The following is a 22,885-nucleotide window of genomic DNA, read 5'->3' on the forward strand; positions in this document are numbered from 1 at the left end:
CTTCACCTCGGATGCATTCAACCTCATCTTCAGAGTTCCACAAAGATCATCACTCTGCCCCACTCTTTTAACACCTACAGGACCCAACTCACCAGCATCATCCGCACCCATGGAATCAATATCATATCCTATGCCGATGACTCCCAGTTCATACTCTCCCTTTCCAACAGGACGCCAAACACAGTGCCAATTTCTCCACCTACATGACCAAAGTCACCAGATGGATGAAAACCACAAGACTCAGAGACACCTTGCTCTGGGACTCCATCTGGTGCCCTGCCAAACTCAGACCGACATCCTGAAAACCCATGCAATGAACTTCAGAATAGTAATCGACAACCAACTCACTATGACTAAGTGAACGTAGTCTCTGTCTCCTGCTTCCACACACTTAAGGTGTTCAAGAAGGCTCCTCACCAACACTCACAGTACCCATGCAAACCCCTCCTCACCAGAAAGCCATAAATCAATGCTAAGCTGACCAGAACACACCACACTATACAAACTCGGTGGCAAGGCTTGCCCTCAACCTCACATTCCTCACTCAAATCACGCCCCACCTAAAAATACTCCACTGGCTCCCAGTCCACAGATGACCACTCTTCAAACTCCTCATTCACACATACAAAGCCTTGCACAACATTAGCCCCACGTACCTTAACAAAGGCATAAACTTTCACAAACCTACCAGAAATGTCCGCTCTCAGACAGACTCATATTTACCCATACCCACTGTATAAGAAGAACCAGACCCTGCGATTGTGCCTTCTGCTTCACTTCTGGAATGACCTAGCCCTGCACATTAGAGCCTCCTCCTCAATTCTTGAATTCTGCAAGAAACCGAAGACATGACTCTTCACCTATCCCGACCCTGGCTTGGCCCATTCAGCTCCTGTTTCCACACCAAGATACCCTCCTGATGAGTTGTGCACTATACAAATACACATAAGGTTCGAGTGAGATGGTGAGACAGCTACTATCAGACCAGCTGAAGGTGGCTTATTTCACCCTGCCTTTATGCCAAGCTTAAATTGTCAGGACTTGAGGTGAGTGTAAAGTCTAGGAGGGGAGTGGATAATTTGGATAGCCAGGTTCAGGATCCAATAATGAGTAACAAAAAGTAAACATTTAACACTAGAAGTTACATAAAATGTTTAATCTGTGACAATAAAGCACAGCTTTAATACAGATTTGCATAGAGAACTTCATGAAGTCATACAATAAGGTGACAACATAAAAACAGAAATATTTCTTTTTGCTGCTGTTTAGCTTTAAGAAAATAGCATACTGGCTAATTCAGCTCAACTAAATGTGGAAAACTTTGCAGAACATCCATGCAGTTCTTTTTTTCAGAAAAGCTTAATTGTAAAGAATTTTCATTGAAGAGATCATTTCAGGCCTCCTTCATCAAAGGCGCACCTGACTTTTGAAAGGCTATGGTGTTACCTTTCCTATTTATTAAAAGTAGGATCCAGTTGGAAGCATTTTCAAGCAGGTGAAACTGTTAGGATACTTTCCCAAAATGACTGGGTTGCCTTCCATTCTTATCTCATCCATTTTTGTTCTAACGTAGCGTGTATTGTTGGATTTGCAGAATGTGTCATCAGTGATGGATGTGATGTTGTTGAACTGTAAAACAGAAAAATTGATTGTTTAGTCATGCTTGAATTAGTAAGAAAACCACTCACTTGCTGCAATTTAGATGAAGAATTGTACCCCCCACATTTTCAGAAATCACCATCTGGCACTGAAATGCACACCTATGGATTTACGAGAGGGGCGACAGAGTAGACACCTCATTGGCATGAGCTTAGTTGAATTTACTATCAGATTCATATTCTCTGCCTAGTTTATTTGAATGGTTTTCATTGGCCACGTCTCAAAATGCCAGTTAAGAAGCAGTGTAATAGTCATTTTATCATTACAATATGACATACGCCCTGAGTTTAAGTTATCAATCAATCAGGGAATTGTAAGCATGCTACTCACCCTTGAGGGTCTCAAGGCGCTGAGGGGGGGGGGGGGTCCGCAGATCTGTTTAGCCGAAGAGCCAGGTCTTGAGGGTCTTCCTGAAGATGTTCAGGGATTGGGCGCGTCTGATGTCGGCCGGTAGCTCGTTTGAGGTCTTGGCTGCTTCTGCCTGCTGTGGCTCTGTGGATGCGCGGGGTTTCGGCCAGTGTGAGGTTGGAAGATTGGAGGTTTCTTTTGGGTATGTGGAAGTTGATTCTGGCGTTCAGTTATTTGGGTCCGTTGTTGTGTAGGCATTTGTAGGCGGGAGTGAGGATTTTGAAAGTGACTCTTTTCTCCACGGGGAGCCAGTGGAGACTTCGTAGGTATTGGTTGATGTGTTCGTGACGGGGGATGCGGAGGACGAGTATGGCGGCGGTGTTCTGTATTGCCTGGAGTTTGCGGAGTAGGGATTTGTTGATGCCGGCATAGAGTGCGTTTCCATAGTCCAGTCTGCTGGTGATGAGTGCGTGGGTGACTAATTTCCTTGACTCAGGGGGGATCCACTTGAAGGTCTTGCGGAGGATGCGGAGGGTGTTGAAGCAGCTGGAGGTGACGGCGTTGACCTGTCTGTTCATGGTGAGTGATGAGTCGAGTACGATGCCAAGGTTCTTGGTGTGGTCTGAGAAGGTAGGTTGGCTTCCGAGGGCAGTTGGCCACCAGGTGCTGTCCCATGCAGAAGGGGTGGTACAGAGGACGAGGACTTCTGTCTTCTCGGCGTTGAGCTTCAGGCAGCAGTTGGTCATTCAGACTGTGACATCTTGCATTCCTTTCTGGAAGTTGAGTTTGGCAGTGATGGGGGTCTTTGTTGAGGGAGAGGATGAGCTGGGTGTCGTCGGCGTAGGATACGATGTTGAGGCCGTGTTGTCGCACGATTGCTGCGAGGGGGGCCATGTAGATGTTGAAGAGAGTGGGGCTCAGTGATGAATCCTGTGGGAATTCGCAGGTGATTTTTGTGGGGTCGCAGAGGAAGGGGGGGAGTCTGATCCTTTGGCTTCTTCCGGTGAGGAATGATCTAATCCATTCCAGGGCTGTTCCTTGTATGCCTGCGTCATGTAGTCTGGTGACTAGTGTGCAGTGGGAGACGGTGTCGAAGGCCGCTCATAGGTCGAGTAGGATGCGGGCTGCGGAGGGGCCTTGGTCCAGGAGGTTGAGGATGTCATCTGTGGTGGCGAGTAGGGCGGTCTCTGTACTGTGGTTGCTTCGGAATCCGGATTGGGACGGGTCGAGGACGGCGTTCTCTTCAATGAATCATGTCCGTTTCCTGTTGACTATTTTCTCTGCAACTTTGGCTGCGTAGGGGAGGAGTGAGATCGGACAATAGTACTTGAGGTTAGTGGGGTCAGCTGTGGGCTTCTTGAGCAGGGATCTGACTTCTGCTTATGTAGAAAAGGGTTGGATATTTACCACACTGGTAAATACCATTACTCCGGGTCAGGGATTTCTCAAATATGATATGAATGAATGGTATTGTACTGTATTGTACTTTTCAGCGAGTAGCACGCACTCTGGAACCAAAAAAAGGATTAGTGGTGAACTAGTATTGGGAAATATGAGATAAATTTGAGCGGTGGACATGTGAGTCTGTTATTTGGATTGAAAAGGATAGTGGAGTGAACGGATGGATGAATGAATGAACATTCTGTCCTACTTTATTAGTCACGAGAACAGTGTCTTGGCGCTATTGGGAAGTGAACTCCTTTCCAAGTTTTTGACTTGGAAATTAGTCACAGCGTGAAAAAATGAACAAATTCATCATGTGTTTCCTGTTTTCCAGACATTTTACTCCATTCAATTTTCACAGGGTTGACTTGCTAGAATCTAATATGGTAAAATTGTGAGGGTGCGATAACTGTCACACAACATGTAATTACGTTCACTGTGCAAACTCCTCTTTGCACAGGGATCAGAATTTAGCCCTGAACCTGTAATCCAGGCCTATGCTGTGCTCATCCCCTGAGCAGTCTATCTGAAGAAACACATTTAGGAAAGCATCAGATTGATAGGAAATGTATTGTAAGAAGGAAGGAAAGGTACAAGACAAAGGTGGTAAAAGGTTACATAAACAGAACACTTCAGGAATAATCTAGAATAATTAATATTGAAAGGTGTGTTTCTTTACAGAAAGAGGACCTGGCAAATGTATGTCACTGCAGAACCTTTAAAGAAAATATGTTTTTTAAGCAAATAAACACAGCATCTAACAAGTTGAGAAATCTACTAATCTTTGAAAGTGGTAGATGCAAGTTGAACAAACACTGCCAAGTGGCCTGGCCTTTTATTAGTCATAGTGCATACTAAATAAAGTGCGAGCTTGTGTGAGTTTCAAATGCATGGACAAGCGGCAAATGCAGTAGGCGAATGTAGGTGTTTATAGATGCATCAGTGAGGGAGTGCATGGCTGCATTGAAGTATGAATGACTATCTATGTCCATGCAGTCTCCTATTTATTTCTACATTTATTGATTTTCTGACTTTTAGCATTACTTCACTAAATAATCCAGACAACCACACACACACACACAAAATCGCCCTTCAAGAAGCACTTTCATTAAAAAAGCACAACAGGCCTACAATCCTACCAAGCGCAATCTCTATGCCGACAATGGAAATCATACTGAAGAAAGAGAATCTCGGCCATCATTAGATAACCGACTGTGTACTGTTAACCAATAAAAATGATCAGTCAACCTCAGAGACAAGAAAAAAACATTCCAGAATTTGTGTCTTTAAAAGTGACATTTTGTGCCATTATCTGGAATGTAACTTGGTGGCAGACGGTCTAGAATTTCTCCTGAGATTTGACTAGAGTCTCATATGTTTTATTTTTAATATTCTGTTTTTGCATGCCATTTTATTTTCTGTGTGAAATGACACACATTGCATTTAAAATAAAATTCACAAAATGGTATGGAATGGGCCGTACATGAGTAATGAGCCATGCTAAGTCATTAAAACTATGGAAAATGTCAACATAAAAACATGGGATGTTACACCTGGTGAGTAGCTAAGTACGGTAGAATAATGATGATTCAGTTGTGCATGCAACCTGAGACTGCAACAACCTCTGAGTGCAGTAAAAAGATGGATGCTGTGTGGCAAACCTCAGCAAAGTAGAAAAGAGCGAGAGGCAACAGCAACTACCAGGCCTCTACATTAGGGGATACAGCTCAGGTGGGTGGTGTGGGTCTTGTCTGGGATTACACTGACAGTAACTATCATGATGCATCTGCGGCTCATCCTCCCCACACAGACTCCCTGTTTACATGACATTTAGCACCTCTGCCCACACACTGTTTATTTCTTTATATGTGCTATATGGCCTTTGTTTGTTTGTAGAAGGCAAGTGGGTGCCATTTCTCCAGCATCCAGGGATGGACTGATAACAATTTTTATTTTTTTTAATTTATTTAAGTGATCGGTCTGTTAAAAACAAAAACCATTACACCAATGACTTTTAAATAGTACTACTGCATACTTATATAAACACGTAAAATCGTTAGTAAAATTTTTACACGGTTGGTCTACACAACATACTTCTATACATCAATTATTTAAAATTTTGTTTAAAATGTAGATTTAGGAGTTCTTGTCTTTGTAACAGTCTATTGCGATCTACACGGAGTTTCAGACAATTTCCTTTAAATACACATTTAGGGATGGACTGCTTCTTTGGCATTCACATCTCCAAAATGTAAATCTGGGCAATACTCCCGTCGAATGAACGAAAAATGTAAAATACTCTTTAAATAAGCAATGACTGGAAGGGGCTGACCTCAAGCAACCCAATGCTTACTCAAAGCCCCCTGCATTCATATTCATGACAACAAGTGCAGGTTATCTCCAGATCCAAGAAGATGTATATTCATTCATAATTAATTTGAAGTGCAACCAATTCACAGCATGGCATAAAATATAGTACAATGGCCTGATTGCCCCTTTGGATGCCAATGGCCTGATTTAGAGTTTGGTGGGTGGCTACTCTCTCACAAATGAGAAGGATATCCCTTCCGTCTTATCACAAGTGCCATAGGATGTAATGCACGTATAATAAGGTGGACGGGAAACCTGTTATCTTTGTGATGTAGTAACCCATCTGCCAAACTCTACAACAGCCCCAAAGTACCTAAGTTAGAGTTTGGTGGTAATAGAAAATCATTCTGTTTTTAGAGATCATGGTAAATCTATTTAAGAATCCATTAGTAGAATTTTCTTCACCACCCTATTCTTATAGGTCTACCACTGGATTCTCTTCTGGATTTTGTAATTCCCTCAGAAATTGGAAGATTTTCCATTACTGCCCAACTCTAAATCAGATGTGTGCTCACTTCCCTTTAAAACTTTGTATCTATTGTGATCCGTTCTCTGTTTCTATATGCATTGTCTCTTAAGTCTGAATACATAGTGGGGGAACTAGTGGAAATTAGATGTTGGCATGAAACTAAGCTGTTGCTGGTGTTTAGAATTGGTCAAGGTGTACTCTTTTTCCTTTTTGACTGGCTACATCTCTGTCTATGTATTGTGCCAACTACATGGCTCAATTGCAATCCCTGCCACGTAGTGCTTAAATTGTGCCAATGTTTGCTGGTGGAGAGCACTGGCCCTTAGTCAGTCAATAAACTCTTTATTCGATTTAGCAAAGTATATCATAAAAGTATGTACAAATTACACTAGAGGGCACTTACGAGTGCCATACATTACAATTTAAAAAATGGAATGATTCACCCCTGCTAAAATCCACAATACATAAAATCAAACACTATGACTAGATACAAGTTGAAAATATAATAAAGCAGGCCTTACTTGAGTAAAATTCAAAGATAAAAACAGAGGACTTATATACTTAAATCATAAACTACTACATTTGGAGCAAAAAAATCAATATGTAAAGTGTCCAATGCATCAGCCTTTTCATATGTGAAAACTTGAGGTTCTGATGGGTTATGCCAGCCAGCTATAAGCTGGGGAAAAAATTGTAACGAAAATATGACAACAAATATTTGTGAAAAACAGGGATATCAAGTGTTAAATACAGCTCTGAATTACAAGAAGACTTCACCATCGAATATGAGTACTCCGGTGCTCCAGTGGGTGTTGGACCTAGAACCATCTAAGTCCAAAAGGGTTTGTTCCTTGTCCACTCCTAAGTGTCCTTAAACTTTAAAATTCTAACTGTGACTTTCCCCATAGATGCTAACGGGAGCTCGTGGCTGTGTTCTCACACTGCACACGTCCCCCGTGAATCCCCTGTGTCACTACCTTGGGTGGTTCCTTGGGGTCCCAGCAATTCTACAGGCTCTAGGCCTTGTGTCTAGTCAAGTCGTGGTTCTTATACCACTTTCTTAGTATGTGGTTTGGTCCGCCCCTAGGGCCTAACGTGTATTGTGCTAATTTACTGTAATATTTGAAGTGTAACTTATGTGCTTTTGCCTCTAGCCTCATAAAGAGACTAGAGGGGTGTGTTTAGTAATAAATACATATATATTTTTATATATATATATATATATATATATATATATATATCACTTAAAAAACCATAGGTTTCACACATGTTATAGTTAGGTGGACATTTCACTCGTAAAAAAACAATGAAATTCCCCCGTTATAGTTAGTTCAGATAACTATAACTCGCGCGCCCGCAATCCACTGCTCATGACATCACATATTACATCACTCATGACATTGTCAGTGGCATCACTCATGACATCACTGATGACATCATCCTTGTGATAGAGTGGCGGTCGCGCGAATTATAGTTATCTGAACTAACTATAACGGGGGAATTTCATTGTTTTTTTACGAGTGAAATGTCCACCTAACTATAACATGTGTGAAACCTATGGTTTTTTAAGTGAATTTGCAAGGTTTTTTAAATGCTAATTCCTAACTATAACGTGTGTGAAACCTATGGTTTTTTCAGTGAATTTGTACGGTTTTTTAAATGCTAAGTTATGTATGTATTATTATTATTTTTTTTAAGGTTTTTCACCGTGCGCGCACCCCGCGATTTAAAAAAAAAAAAAAATGGTTTTCCACCCTTCAGGGTCCTTTAGGGACCCCCTGACAAAGGCTAGGGGGTCAGGAACTCTCTACCCTGCCCCCTTTTCACGTTGCCACCTCTCTTTTTCACTCTCGCACCCAAAGCAAACAAAATGGCGGCCGACACTTCCTGATTTCGACCGATTCGAACATTGACTGAACCACCAATCAGAATTACGCTCGCGCACGTTAGGGTGCGCGCCTATAGATATTTATGTACTTTTAACTGCAATTTTCTCAGGAAATACTGAACAGATTGACTCCATACATGCAAAAGGCACATGCCTGACCTGAGGACTACCTCTCTGCCAAATTTCAAGTAATCTGTTCAGCCGTTCGGGCTGTACCTTCGACTGAAGGTCCTATGGGAAAATGCATGGGGAAAACGCGTTTTGGGACCCCCCTTTTTTCTCGGCCCCCGCTTGACGAATCACCCCTAGACTTTCAGGGTAGGAGCTGAGCGGAGCGCCCCATCGTTTTGAAAATTTCGCGAGGATTCGTCAACCGGCGCCAAGGTTATTCAAAATAGAATTTTCAGGAAACACGGTCCTAACTATTACTATCTACTGGCGACCGCCAGTAGAATATATATATATATATATATATATATATATATATATATATATATATATATATATATACCTACCTACCTACCTACCTACCTGGTGTGGTCTCCTTTCATTTAGCCACTCAAGAGATTATACACTGGTAAAACAAGCTGCTTTACATTCCTTCAAGACTTAGCCTGAAGGCTGCTCTCCATAGCTACCACTAGGATAGCTTTCAATAAAGGTTGTCTTTAACTTATCATCAATAAGGGGTTGTTTGGACTGGTGCAAGGTGACCACTATAACTAGTGGACAGCATATACCAGGCAAACTTCTCACACTGATCATACTTTTTTCCCTTTTACTATGGGCATTAATGTAAAAAGCCTCTTTGACCCAAGTGGCATCAGATCTGGAGTATATCTAGATCGGAGGAAAGCTCTGGTCTGCCTAATTCAGCCCATGTACCTTTAACATATTCAACCATGGGATAAGGTGACAATACTCCAATAGCTGATTAGGGGTGATGCCCCGAAACCGGTCCCAGGACGCTTGTTTCCGGTCCATGGAGGACCTAGCTTGGTAGTTCGGGCTGGACTGTTCCCATGAGGCACAAGGTCAAGTCTGATTTGCATATGGCTGGGTCTAAACTGGGGTGGCATGGTGAGCAAAAGAACATTAGATTTAACCCAGATCTCTTGACTGGCGGAGAATGTTTAATTTGCTCTGCATTCTGTCCATCATCTGTGTGTCTTTTGCTCTCTCGCCCTAAGTGTTCCAGGTATGCCCAGACATGGGTCCCGGGCTCACTGTGCCACTGGATTCAAGCTAGCCTGGCTGATGAGGGGTGATGCCCTGAAACTGGTCCCAGGATGCTTGTTTCCGGTCAAGTGAGGGAGGACCTGGCTTGGCAGTTCAGGCTGGACTGTTCCCATGAGGCACAGGGTCAAGACTGATTTGCATATGGCTGGGTCTAAACTGGGGTGGCATGGTGAGCAAAATAATGATGGATTTAACCCAGATCTCTTGGCTGGGGGTGAATTTTTGATTTTCTCTGCATTCCGTCCATCATCTGTGTGTTGTTTGCTTTCAATACTCCAAAGTGAGGCAGCCTCTTAAAATCTTTCTGTTAATTTCCAGATCAGATTTAAGCCATACAGATAGCCATAGTAACACAGGGCAGATTTGAATTTAGTCAGAAATAAATCCAACCCCTGGCACTCATTTTGGGTTTGGGTTTTATTTTTCATTATCCGACTTTGGCCCAGAGTGAGATAGAAAAAGGCAGAAAAGTGAGACAGAAGAAGAAAGAGAAAAAAAGAAAAAAGTGACAATGAGAGAATGCAGGGCTAAAAAAAGAATCTAAAAGATTGTGATAAAGACACAGGTAGGGCAAGCTGGTGAAAGAGACAAGAGGTGGTATCAAAACAAGGCTACCATGGTATTCAACAGCGCCTGAGGAGGGCTCTTAAGAGACATTTGGCACCAGTGTTACCCCAAGGATTTTTGGGGCCCAGAGCAAGACATTCTTTGGGGCACCCTGTGCGTAATCACTTCGAATTTTTATTTAAAAAAATATATATTTTATTGGTTTTGTAACAGTTATTGTTTGAAGCACACTTTATTCACATTACAGTGTCGTCTTGTACACATCTACACATCAAGCTTGTTACTTTCCAACTATATGCCCCTTCCACTTCAAATTTTATTACCCACTTTTGTGCAAGTTGTAGCCCGCAGGATACCAATCAAACTTTCATAAATATGTTTTATGCAAAACAGTTGAGATATGTCCTTCTGAAGACCCCAGAAATCCTTACGAAGACACTGGCCAAAGAGAGACCAACATAAAATTAGGCAGAGAAAAGAAGAGAGGTTCAGATATAGTTATGGATAGAGGTGATTTACAAAGAGAGAAAGTTTACTTTCCCAGGGGGTCCCTTGGATGGTGGGAACTTAGGGCAATTGCCCACTTTGCCCATGCCTTAAAACGTTTCTGCCTTGCACTTGTTTTAAATTAAGCACCGCTGCGGTTATGATACAAATTACAGTGATGTCAGGGTGTATTTTAGTCCTCTGTTTCTCAGAGACATGCAAACTTTGAGCTCCTAAAATTCCTAAGACATTCCACTGACTGAGACACAATGAGCCGCATTCGCCTTTGCAACTTCAAACCGCTGTGGATTGCTTTAGAATAGCCTTTGAGAAGTAATCATTACTGTATTACACAGTACCTGGAGGTGAAGAATACGAAGACTCTCAGGCAGGTTAGGTGGCACGCTTTCAAGGGAGTTCTGAGCCATGTAGAGGTAGGACAAATTATTTAGTTTCTGAAAACAAAACATCAAGGAGAAAACAAGTTTATATATATATATCAAAAAACATTCAATGCAAAGTCTTACTTACTTTTTCATCCACTATAGGGCCTGTGGGACTGATTAATAGTAAGACCTTTTAATGATGGCTGGAGACATTAATACGTAATTTCCAACATTACAGAAACAAATAAAATGTACCAGGCAGAGTGTAGCTCAATGGGACAGCAATTTTTCTATTCCGTACACCAATACTCCATAGAATGGTGCAGCATTTTAACATGATCATAGAGTCAAGCTTAGCTGATATAAATAATTTGGAATGGATGTATGACGTTACAACGCATACATTTACATCGCGGTACAATTACAACGCGGTTTTTACAACGCAAGTCGTTACAACGACTTGCGTTGGAGGGCGCTGGACTTAGGAGTAGTATAATTTACTATTCCAACTCCAGTCTACGTACAGTAGGGAAGGTGTTGGATAGTAAATTATACTATTCCTTGTCCTAGAGCGCCATCTAGCGCAAGTCGTTGTAACGACTTGCGTTGTAAAGACCGCGATGTAATGGCATCGCGTTGTAAAAGTTTTGTTGTAAAGGTTGTTTACCATTTGGAATTCTTTTATTTACAGTGATTGCTAAGGCTCGCCCCCATATACTCTTTGTCTGAATGCGGCCCTTATTTCAGAAGAAGCATGGGTGTAAACTAAGGGTTGACAGCGGTAACCACTGCTGCTACTAGGATTATGCATTCTGTAAGAAATTGGGTTATTAGTTGTGCAGGATGTAAGATCTGGGGCAGCGCTGTGACGAGAAGCGTACTGTCGCCCAGGCAGTGTTGTGACCTGGAGGGGCTGTCACCCTGCGTGCATTGTTCGTGCCCCCGTAAGCCAGGTGGGGACATTGAGATGTGTACGACAATGCAGGTCATGACGTGTGGAAGCAAAGCATTGATTCAACCACGCTAACCCAGGAGCACTCAATACCAGCCATTAGACTCAGGAAGACTTCCCGCACAATTGTAGGAGTATCCTGGACCCCTGCTGCCTCACCCAAGATTTCTGCTCCCTGCTGGGCCAGTGACAAGTGCCCAGGCCTGTCAAACTGCAGCTTCAGCAAGAGTGGATAAGACTAATTGCAGCCTCTGAGGGAACTTGCTCTGACTCTGAGAGTGTTATGGCCGTTGGACATTTTGATCGATACCTTCAATTCAGCCCTGTTATCTCTGGGTAAATGTTGCGAAATCAGCAAAAGCCTTAGCGGGATCTCCCATTTTTCTAGTTTGGACCATAGTCCGGTACAATCAAAAGTCTACAAAATAAATACATTTTAGCCACAATGGATCTCTGAACCACATCACAAAGTACAAAACATGGGTCTGTTGTGGTGGATAGGCCACATTTAAATTCTGCCTGTTCGAAGTGATTCAAATATTATTTACTTCACTAATCATTTAGACCCATCAGAACAAATTGAGAACAATCAAAATGGACCATGTACATTAGTGATATAAAATTGTGCCATATAGGATTATCTTACCTACCCTTCTATAGAAAAAATAATTTTGTTTACAACTCCCTTCCAAGATTGGCGGATTATTTAATGCAAGATAAATCAGAAAATGTGTCAACATTGTGCCCAGTCTGTGACTGGGAGTTTTCTCCAGCATGTGTGGGCCATTTTTTGCTATTTTTCTCTCTGGTACCACCATAGTGAATGTAGTGGAGCTTGACAGAAAGAAACAGCTCACATAGCATCAAAGGCCTCGTGTGGACAGGGCAGTTTTTAGCAGATGTCTAATCACCACGCAGTCCTAAAAGTGACCTTAAGACAATAGGTAAGCCCTCATTGCATGATGGGCTTTAGGGAACCACTGGTGCTAAATCCCGTTATGGAATAACTACAAGAAATGAGAGGCTCTTGTTTCATTGCTCTCCTACAGCCAGTGTAAATACAACCTTAATAGTCTGTCATGGGATGTGTAACATGCTAATGAAGCACAACACCTCCACCAGTGCTGTAGTATTCTATTAGATTACAAAATAGTAGTTTATCAGATTACAACATCAGAAGAGAATGGTCTTGACAATGGCAGAGAGGAGATAACTGTGTAGGCCTTGCTTGGACGGCCACTCAGGAGTTTTGGGGATCCCCGAAAAAGTTATATTATTTTAATAGTAGGATAATAGCCTGTTCTCCGGGGAAGAGATGGTGATATTCAAGCATAGTAGTGGTAAAATGGGTTGCTTTGGCCTGTTATTACTATGGGCCCTCACAGAAAGGATTTGATTAATTAATTTCCACAAAGACATACCACCCAGGTGAGAAATTCGATTTTTAATGTAATATGATACCTAGGGCCCGATTACACGTTACATAGATTTAGTACTGGTGATACCGGATGGTGAAAATTACCATTTCTGGATTTATCCCAGCCGGCACCTAAATGTGATTATCAAAATTTGTTGTTCTGGGAATGGGGAAAATTGGGATTCCCAATTCCAGTAATCACCACTTACAACCTGCTGTGCGCAGGTGGTAAATGGGAGCAAGGTGGAGCTTATGCTTGGCTGGGCTGCAGAGGGTATCAGGGCAGGTTGATGGCTGGCAAAGGGGTGCATTGCTTGCTCTCCTTTTGGTGCAGGAGAGGCCGAACGAGGGTCAGGTGATGCTTGTGCCTGCACCTTATGCCTGATTCACATGCAATTTTATCAGAGGGCTTTTTCAGTTGATGAAGTGGGGCCCAATGTTCCTGCATCTGGTAATCTCAAGTGTGGAAAGGTTAGAGCCATTGTGATTGTGCGGAGTGGCATCCTGCCAGAGAGAACTATTCCGCCTGACCTCTAATGTGTCCTGAATTATCTCCAAGTCAATATTAGGGAAATATTAAGAGAAAAAAAATTAAAAGGGTGGTAATTTATACAGGCTCAAGAAGGCAGTCTACCTGGTATAGCAAAGTTCTGCAATGTGTGATATTAGAGAATAATAAGAATAAGGAATAGATTGATAATTATATTAATAGAATTAGTCCTAAAACGCAATTGGCTAAGTTGCTACGTCAAAGGTTACCAAGATCCATTAGCTGCGCATACATTAAACATTGCAAATGCAGAGGTAAGAATTAAATTGACTTGGAGATGAACACTCTAGTCTATGCTGCCTGACACCAAGACTGAGCATGTAAATTGAGGCAGTCTGAAGAAATGAGACAGTTGTCCCAAATAAACATTTAAAAGAAGTGGAAGATATGATTAGAGGTGGTATCCAGCCAGGATTTAGGGCAGTATGTCTGTCACTTGTTTCAATTTGTTGTATTGAATTTGGGAAATATGTTATAACTTTAGTTATCATGATGCAACTGCATTGGAAACTGGAAATTTTTGGAACAGTTAAGCAGAAACAAAGAGAATCAACACAATGCATGACCAAAGTAGTGTTATTTAGTAGTCTGTGGACCAATAATACCTTGAAAGCATTTGCCTTGATGGCTTTGCTTTTAATTCTGTTGTTGTTTGCATTAAATGATGTCAGGTTCACAGGTAATGCTGGAAGTCTTGAAATTTTATTGTCAGCGAGAGACAGCTGCTCTAGTAAATTCAGTTTTGCAAATGCTCCATCTTCAATTTCTTCGATCCTATTTCCAGTCAGATCAATTCTTTTCAGGGTAGCTTTGAAGAGAAGAAGGAGAATGTTAGATTATCTTATGATGTATTTCTCAGCATTCCCATGTGTACAGTATACAAAGTTGCAGCCCAAATCTAGGTCTATGCCATATGTAGAATCCATAAACAACAGATTCAACTAAGGAATGGACTAAAGTTATGTATTAAGGTTTCTAATAAGTCTAACTATGGCAATCGACCACTTTACTATAGTAATATTTATTTGTATGCAATAATGTTTCCTTGTTTGTGTGTGAACACCTTGTTTTGAGAAAAGAGATGCTTGACATTAGACTAGAAAACTGAAGATAGATAATTTTCTTAGAAAACGTTTTGATTCCTTATAATAATGTAGTTTAAGCATAGCGTGCTACAATTTCACCCAAGTGCATTTTTAAAAGTTTCAGGTTACACGCGTGTGTGCACAACATGGGTGCACATCACAATTTCAAGGGTGCAACAGGGTGTCCTTTTGACACCCTTGCACCCTTGAAATTGATACCCGCAAATTGCGCATGTAACTTCCCATTCATTCCTATGGGCCTGTAGGCCCATGGGAATGAATGGGAAGCCATTCCTTAATTGCGATTCGCAATTTGCGAGTCGCAATTAAGGAATGTTTAGGAATCGCTATTTTTATAGCGATTCCTACATGCTTAGGCTTTTGCGAGTCCTTAATTGCGATTCCTTAATAATCGCAATTAAGGACTCGCAAAAGCCTACTTTGATGCATGTGCCCCTATATCTCTAATAAATACATATTGTAAAATATTTGTAAAAGTGTTGGCCCTTCGTCTTAAAGATTTTATGCCTGACTTAGTGGATGTGGAACTGTAGCTTTGTTAAAAATAGGAATATAATGGATAATGGATAAAATAGGAATATAATGGATGGATATGGCAGGGGTGGCCATAGATGCTGAAAATAGGAGCTGGCGAATTTTTCACCTGAATTTTAATAGGTAACATCATAAGGGAAAAATTAATCATTGGACGAAGCATCATTTTAATAATGTCTAAGCGACCCCACCAAGACAATAATGAAGGGAACCAACCTTGTGTTAATTTCACATTTTTGGCAAGAGTACTTCCATATTGAATTGCAGAATGTCAAAATCATGGTATGACACCTCTGCTCCTAGCAACATTCTGACAGTGAATTAATTATTTGCAATTTTTAAAACGTGCATCAAGCTTCACTCGCCCGCCATTTCAGGTTCTCAAAAAGTACGAGTCTAACACCCCAGAAACTGTCTTCTGGCCAGCAGCTGCACCTTCGTGGGTCAGGTCAAGTGCTGTATTTTGTCTGCTATTCTTATTTTTTCATATATTTTAAGATTGTCATCAACAATAAACCACATTCTTGCAGCCTTTAAAATGTAGGGCTTCCGATGGTGCCATGTCCATGCAATATCTACTCCAGTTTACATTAATTAAAGACCTAATTATACAGACCCCATACAATAAAAGACCTAATTATACAGACCCCATCATTATATTAATCCGGATCATATCATCTATTCATTATGTACTTCAACGGCCTCACCACCCACGTCCTCGCTCAGCTCCCAAGTCCATAAAAGTGCCTCCTTCACTTCCACATCCTTAGGGCTATTCATATGTTTTAATTTGACGTGGTCTTTAACACACCCCACATCCTTTAGCATTTATAAAACTTTTCTGTACTGATAAAGAGTGCTTCAACGATCTTGCCTTCTTTGAGAACTTGTAGCAAAAAACGGAAACAAGAACACATTCAAAACCGTACATGGTAATGATTCTTAAGTATATTTGCCTAGCAACATGTTATCCAGTGCTGGCAAATTCCATGCGCTATTTATTGGAACTGTGGTCTTCCCAGAAGGGTGTCTGTAATGTAGATGGTGTTGATACTGAAATCAAAAGGAAAATACCAAAGGAGTATTTGTAACTCAATCACTTCCACGCTGCTAAAAGCAGCTCATGTCACTGGACAAGATGCAAATTCAGCTTCATTCTTTTGAATCAGAAGTCATTTCCTCTCTCAATATTTTGCAACAATGAGGCATTTTCGATTCATTACTAAAAAAATACCCACAGCTGTGGCTGTGAACTAGTAGACTAAGATGGGATATATGCACTTACGAATGTCCGCAAAGTCTTTGGCAGTTATCTTTTTGATCTTGTTGAAGCGTGCATAGAGGTAGGAGGTCTCCTTTGGCAAAGGTGGTATAGCTTCGATTTCTGTTTCTTCACAGTAAACTGAGCCACTTAGACATACACAAAGTAGGCAGGTGGGCAAATCTGAAAGAAAAATGTAAGCGTTAATCAAAGCTAAAGAGAGGACAGTTATCAAGAGTAAAGAAAGTAAAATGATGTCCTCCCAGTTATAACACTTTTTCATGCATTGATTTCACTTGATTAACTCCATTTTTTTATTTACATATTTATATTTATTAAATATATAGCACAGTTCTACCAACTCTTCCAACTTAGTATTAGGGTCCTTTATATTCAAGAAAAACATTGGGCTTTATTTAGGGCGTGGTGGAACAGGCAGAACACTTTAAAGCAGTTGTTATCCCACTCTGCCAAGCTCGCAGTTCTCTTGTCCCATTCATATAATAAATAATAATCCACATTTGTAAAGCACAAACAATCACCCGTAAGGGTCTCTAGGCGCTGGGGGCCGTCGGGAAGATTAAGCAAGCTATTGCCCAGAGTTACTTGGTGCTGGACTAATCTGCCGCCGGCTCTTGGGATTGAACCGTGATCCCCAGATTCCCGAGTCAGTCGCCCTGGCCGCGGCGCCACACCTCTTCCTTCATAGATGTTGTAATCACTGAGTAAACACTACCAGGCCGTAGTTGACTCCCCTGATTGTAACCACTGATCTGGTGGTTCGACTGCCAAGCGACTGGCAGGCCATCATGGTGGATACCATGCCCTACTGAGGGTGGGGTGGCCATCACTCATTTTTCATGCTTGTGTCTGCCGTGTCTCATTCCACAAGGAGATACAGCCTGCACATCAGGGTCATTTGATTTTTGTTCACAGACAATAAGCTCACACTGTTGAGTTTGTTTCCTTAAAACAAAAAGTTTGAAGTGTTTTGAGGGGAGTCTCCCTTACCCAAAGATAGCCATGCCAGTCTGGCAGATCTATCTAAATAAGGTTCACAGTCCACTACCAGGTTCCTCTGCTTCCTTGCAACTTCGGGAAACATTCTGCTAGGGTCTAAATGCTCCCCATTGTTTCCTCTCACAATATCACTGATGAGGTATATCAATAATTGCATTAACTTGGTACACCTCATCTCAAAATGTGTGTCGCTTGTTCCTTCCACCTTATGTCTCCTTTTTCTAGGTGGAAACGTTGACCGGCACCCACACAGGGCATACCGGCAAAACATTAAGATGCCTCACTCTACTCTAGAGGAGACCGTTAGCCCCAGATAGGGGATTAACTGACTTTTGGTCCTGACGAAGTGCCGCCCGAATACTGGGCACCAATGTCACAAAACATGTTGACCACACCATACTAGTGACCATTTTTTGTCTAGCAGCTATCCTGGTACCTGAAGGCTATAAGATAGCATCGCTGTTTTCATTTTGTCCTGTTACCTTGTTTTCATTAAAAAATATCTTAGAGTTATCAGAGCCTATTTTAGTCACTCACAACTCGCGTAACTCACTTAAGTCCCTCACCTGCATTCATCTTTACGGCATCTCCAGATCAAAAGATCTCTGATAAAAAAGCCCACAGGCCCTTCAGGCATTGCAGCGCCGGCCAGACGAGGAGAGCCCAATGATAAAGCATGACATCCTTAAAGGTGTGTGAGGGCACCAAGATCTGACTTTCAGATCTTCTAGTGACACATAACTTAGCCAACTGGCTCTACTATTTGTGTCCAGTTGGCAGTGGAGGAACTACCCTGATTTTGATAACAGATTTACTGATTTCTGGGTGGGGCCAGGGTGTAGGACCTCAATAAATATCTTGCTCTTCCTTTCCCCATTGATTTAGAGACATCACTGAATCATATCATCAATACAAAATCTAAACTGACAGTTAGAAAAGGAAGACACAAGTTGTTTTATAGATAACTCAATGGCAAGTCAGAAGAAACTGGTAGAGAGAAGGAAGAAAGAGAGGTGAAGGTTGGGGGGCGATTACAGAAAACCAAAATATAAAGGAATAATACACACGGAGGAGCAAATGGTTCCAAAGTGTAATTTGCATACTCAAAGTAAAAGCAATTCTGGACTTCAGGAATGAGAAGAAGCGAGGAAATGGAGATAAAAAGGAATGAGTGGAGATAAAAGTCATGTCAGGTACAGAAGAAAGTGCACAGAGTGCATGTTTATTGTTTGAACGAGCTTTAGGGCCTGACTACGAGTTCAGCAGTCCATCAGACCGCTGAAACGTAGTGGCAGTCCCTGGACTACTAGACTGGCGGTCCACCTGCTGTATTTCGAATACGGCAGTGGGACCGCCAGAGGCCCGCCGCAACCTCTGGGGATCATGGATCCCATGGTGGTGGCACGGAGGTGATAGGCTCTATTATGCTGGCGATGCTGCTGTTGCACCGCTTAGTATATTAGGAGTTTTCTCACTGCCACAGCTTTCATGGCGGTGAGGGTGGCCATGAAAACTGTGGTGGTGAGGAAACAAAGGGGGCCCTGCAGGGTCCCTTGTTGCATCTGGGCCATGGTGTGACTGCAGGGGGGCTCATGTTGTGCCCCCCCCTGTTTGCAGACACCCCCTTTCCTGCATGGCATGGACTTTACAGTCCATGCAATGCAGGAACAGGCTTTGGCATTCTCACTGCGGTGTCTTTTTAATTCACACCACCGTGGGAATGCTAAAGGATTGCCTGCCAGACCACGAGATTACTCGTCATCTGGCGGGCAGGCGGTGGTCGAGTTTTGGCTGTCCTGGAATGGGACACTGGTATAGTTGCCCGCTCCAGAACCGCCAATCTTATAATCAGGCCCTTAGTCCAAATACATTTTTAAATAAGTGAATTTTCATTTTTTTATGAAAATTCAAAAAATCTTCTTGACATTGTATAATTTCAGGAAGGGTGTTAGGCTTAGCGAATACTGTTCAATAGAAGGATTGCATGCTTATGATTCTTGGGAAGATCACATGGATCATAGTTCACACGTGTAAGTACAAGGATAACATTTTTGGCTCCAAAACTTTTTTAAGACTATGTGATTTCTTTAGGCTCTTGATAGCATCATCCAGTGGCGTAGCTAGACCTCCGGCCACCTGTGGCAGCCCCTGCACGTGCCACCCCGTGGGGGCGGTATCTGTGGCAGCCATATGAAAGAGCGGGGGTGCTGACGATTCCTATGGTGGCCGACCCCACAACAGCCACAGGTAAGAGCAGGGGGTCGGGGAAAGGCTGCTGACCCAAAAAACTCCTGACCGTTCCCCCTGCCTCCTTTGCTACGCCACTGGCACTATCTGAAATACCAATTAGCCTGATTATAATTTTAGATGAAACACTCTAATTTGAAATGTCACAGAGATGTTTTATGCATTGCTCTGTGGAATTGTATAACAGAAAAGAAATACAATGTAAAAAATATCATAGGACCTGATTTAGATGTTGGCGGTAACGGTCCTGCTGTCGACTTTGCAAATGTAAACCTGCCCGCCCTATTCAGATGTTAGCAGACCCACATATAAAAGACTGAATTTGAACCACCGTCTCTGCCAAGACATATCACTGTGTCGATGATGAAAAAAGGAAACGGGGATGCCGGCAGTCCCGCAGCCAGCTTTCCCGCTGCCCAGACTTAGATGTGCCTTACCGCCAAGAAAAAAGTTGCAGTCCGACCGGCATTCCTTAGTTTGTGGATGGGGTGAAAACTCACCTTTTCACCACTTCCCCACCCATCTTTGACTGGCTATGACTGGCCGGTACCTGCCCTCGCTGCTGCCAGTGTGGGGTACACCTATGGCTAAGGGATTGTGTGTGTGTGTCACTTACCTCCCTTCCATGGCCACTCCCATTGTATGAAGTCCATTGACTCCAGCTGCAGTCTTCTGCCATCAGCGAACCGTCACCAGTACACCGCATGCAGGACTGAAACATCCAAATACGGCGGGCGGGACACCATCGCTTTGACGGTCTTCTCAGGCCCACCGTCGATGCAGCTTGGTGGTAACACTGCCAACAGCTAAATCAGCCCCATAAACTTCTTTTTGGTCTTGTAGAATTTACATTTGCACATGTTATTATTATTATTAATAATACATTTCTAAGGCGCACAGCTACCCAGAGATTTCCCGGCGCCATCGGACCCACGCAAAAAGAAAGAGCTACCCTATTGGTTAAATAACCACGTTTTTAGGTCTTTGCGGAATTTGTAATACATAGTTTCATGTCGGAGTTGTAAGGGAAGTGAATTCCACAGTGAAGGAGCTAAGCACGCAAAAGACCGACCACCCATACGTACTTGTTTGATCCTGGGGACTTGAAACTTTGCCTGAGAAGAGGATCGAAGAAGACGCGTGCGGAGGTAAGGGTGTACCAAGGCACTGAGATAGTGTGACGCTGCACCTGATTTAATCCTATGAATATAGCATAGGGCTTTCAATTTGGTGCGATTCTCCATCCTAAGCCAATGAAGGTCGCGGAGAGAACCTGAGATGGAGGCCTTTCCAGGTAGCTGGCAAAGTAGTTTGGCCGCAGAATTCTGGACTACTTGCAGCTTTCGAACCACTTCCTTGTTGGCTCCTAAATACAGGGCACTGCAAGTCACCAGCTGAAAATTCGGCAAATATGGATAAATTCGAAAATCAGTAACCAGGGGGACCGGGGATCGAACCCGTGGTTCTGTAGTTCGCAAATAAGACTTAAAAACTACCAAAATGGCGGCCGAAAACTATCGAAACTCGGTCTGAACAAACCGGTGTGCCCAGGAGGAAGTTTACAATATTAAAAGAAAAGGGGACAGTGTTATAAACAAATCAGAAATAATAATAGTCACCAGCTTAAAATTCGGCAAACAGGAGGACCCGGGATTGAACCCATGGTCCTGTAGTCCTTAAAGGATTGATGCAAAAAACTACTAAAATGGCGCCGATAGACGGCTACCTTAATTGAATGTTAAATACCAATTTGGCAGGTAATAGGCATCCAATTAAGTATGCCTAGGGGTATTTAAAGCCTGCACAAACGACTGCATTCACCAGTTGCGGTGGAAGCAGGACGTTGTGACTAGCAGGCTCGCCGATTTTTAAAGGTAAGGACCGCTTTGGTGCAAACTAGATGGATAGAAGACTTGAGTAAGCATTGGGCACTCGAATGTATGTAGAGTGAGGGAGAGAATCTTTTCTCCTATGCAGGATTCCAAGAATGAAATCCTAGGAAAGGGGGAAAGTTGTGGTACTCCTTTTCTGAAGACCATAGTCTATCAGCTTGCATTAAGCAAGTGCTCTAGGGAGGGTCATTAAGCAAGTGCTCTAGGGAGGGGCTGCTTGTGACAATCGCTTTTAACACTGTAGCACTGCAAAGCGAACAGGGCACGGTTTCTGTTAGTTACCTCTGATAAAGAAATATTAAAGTACACCTCAGCACTGCTTTAAAACAGCATAAGTGACAATGAGAGTAGAGGACATACTTGTAATTAGCAAATTTGGCAAAATCTGGGGAATGCGATAAGAAGATTCTTCTATGCGAGGATCTAAATAAAACCTCCTCCAATATGACTTTTAATACACAGGTTGGGAGTAAAAGTAAAAACACCCCCAAGAAAACCTACAGTGTGGCTGACAACGCTTAAAGAAAAGAAGACAGCGTTGTCAAGATTCAGGCTGCCACAAGTTATTGCAGGCTCTAACTGGTATGTACTGAACCCCTTTCTAATTTAGAAGGAGTAGGAGATAGGTAGATGTCTAAAGCCATGATCTATGGATAACTGTACACTTAAATTGAACGTCATGTTATTCCGGTACAGGTATCAGGACACCACTTGAAAAGGTGCAGGGAAGGACAGCCTGAACTTAAACATTAGGCGAAAAACCTATTGGTAGGTATATGGATGTATTTGTTGAGAATAAACACCAGTGCCATGACATCATTATTTGAAGTATATAGCATTATCTATGTACCTTACAGGCACAGCTAAACAATTGAATACAGGCGGTGCATATCGAAAGACGTACCTGCTTTAAGACACCATTGAACATGTGTCAACGTGACTTTTTAAAAGTAAGTGCTTTGCTTAACAGCATGAAAATAGGCTAATAGGCTCAAAAAGTATGGTGAAATAACTCCATGCTCTTTTTGTAGAATTCTATGACTCCACTCAC

At 42.3% G+C, this 22,885-nt stretch overlaps 1 protein-coding gene across 1 annotated transcript in view; it reads right to left on the minus strand.

Annotated features, from left to right (window-relative positions):
• Nucleotides 1–1,141: 1,141 nt before the first annotated feature.
• The window catches only part of OGN (osteoglycin), a 64,236-nt gene continuing 42,492 nt past the window's right edge, over nucleotides 1,142–22,885 (minus strand). Inside the window, exons 4-7 of the mRNA XM_085624884.1 lie at nucleotides 16,700–16,858; nucleotides 14,380–14,582; nucleotides 10,829–10,924; nucleotides 1,142–1,629 (exon numbers count right to left, since the gene is read on the minus strand). Coding sequence (XP_085481010.1) covers nucleotides 1,459–1,629; nucleotides 10,829–10,924; nucleotides 14,380–14,582; nucleotides 16,700–16,858 — 629 coding nt within the window. The 3' untranslated portion in view covers nucleotides 1,142–1,458. The remainder of the gene's footprint in view (nucleotides 1,630–10,828; nucleotides 10,925–14,379; nucleotides 14,583–16,699; nucleotides 16,859–22,885) is intronic.

Source organism: Triturus cristatus, chromosome 9, assembly GCF_964204655.1.
Source record: "Triturus cristatus chromosome 9, aTriCri1.1, whole genome shotgun sequence".
NCBI lineage: Eukaryota > Metazoa > Chordata > Amphibia > Caudata > Salamandridae > Triturus > Triturus cristatus.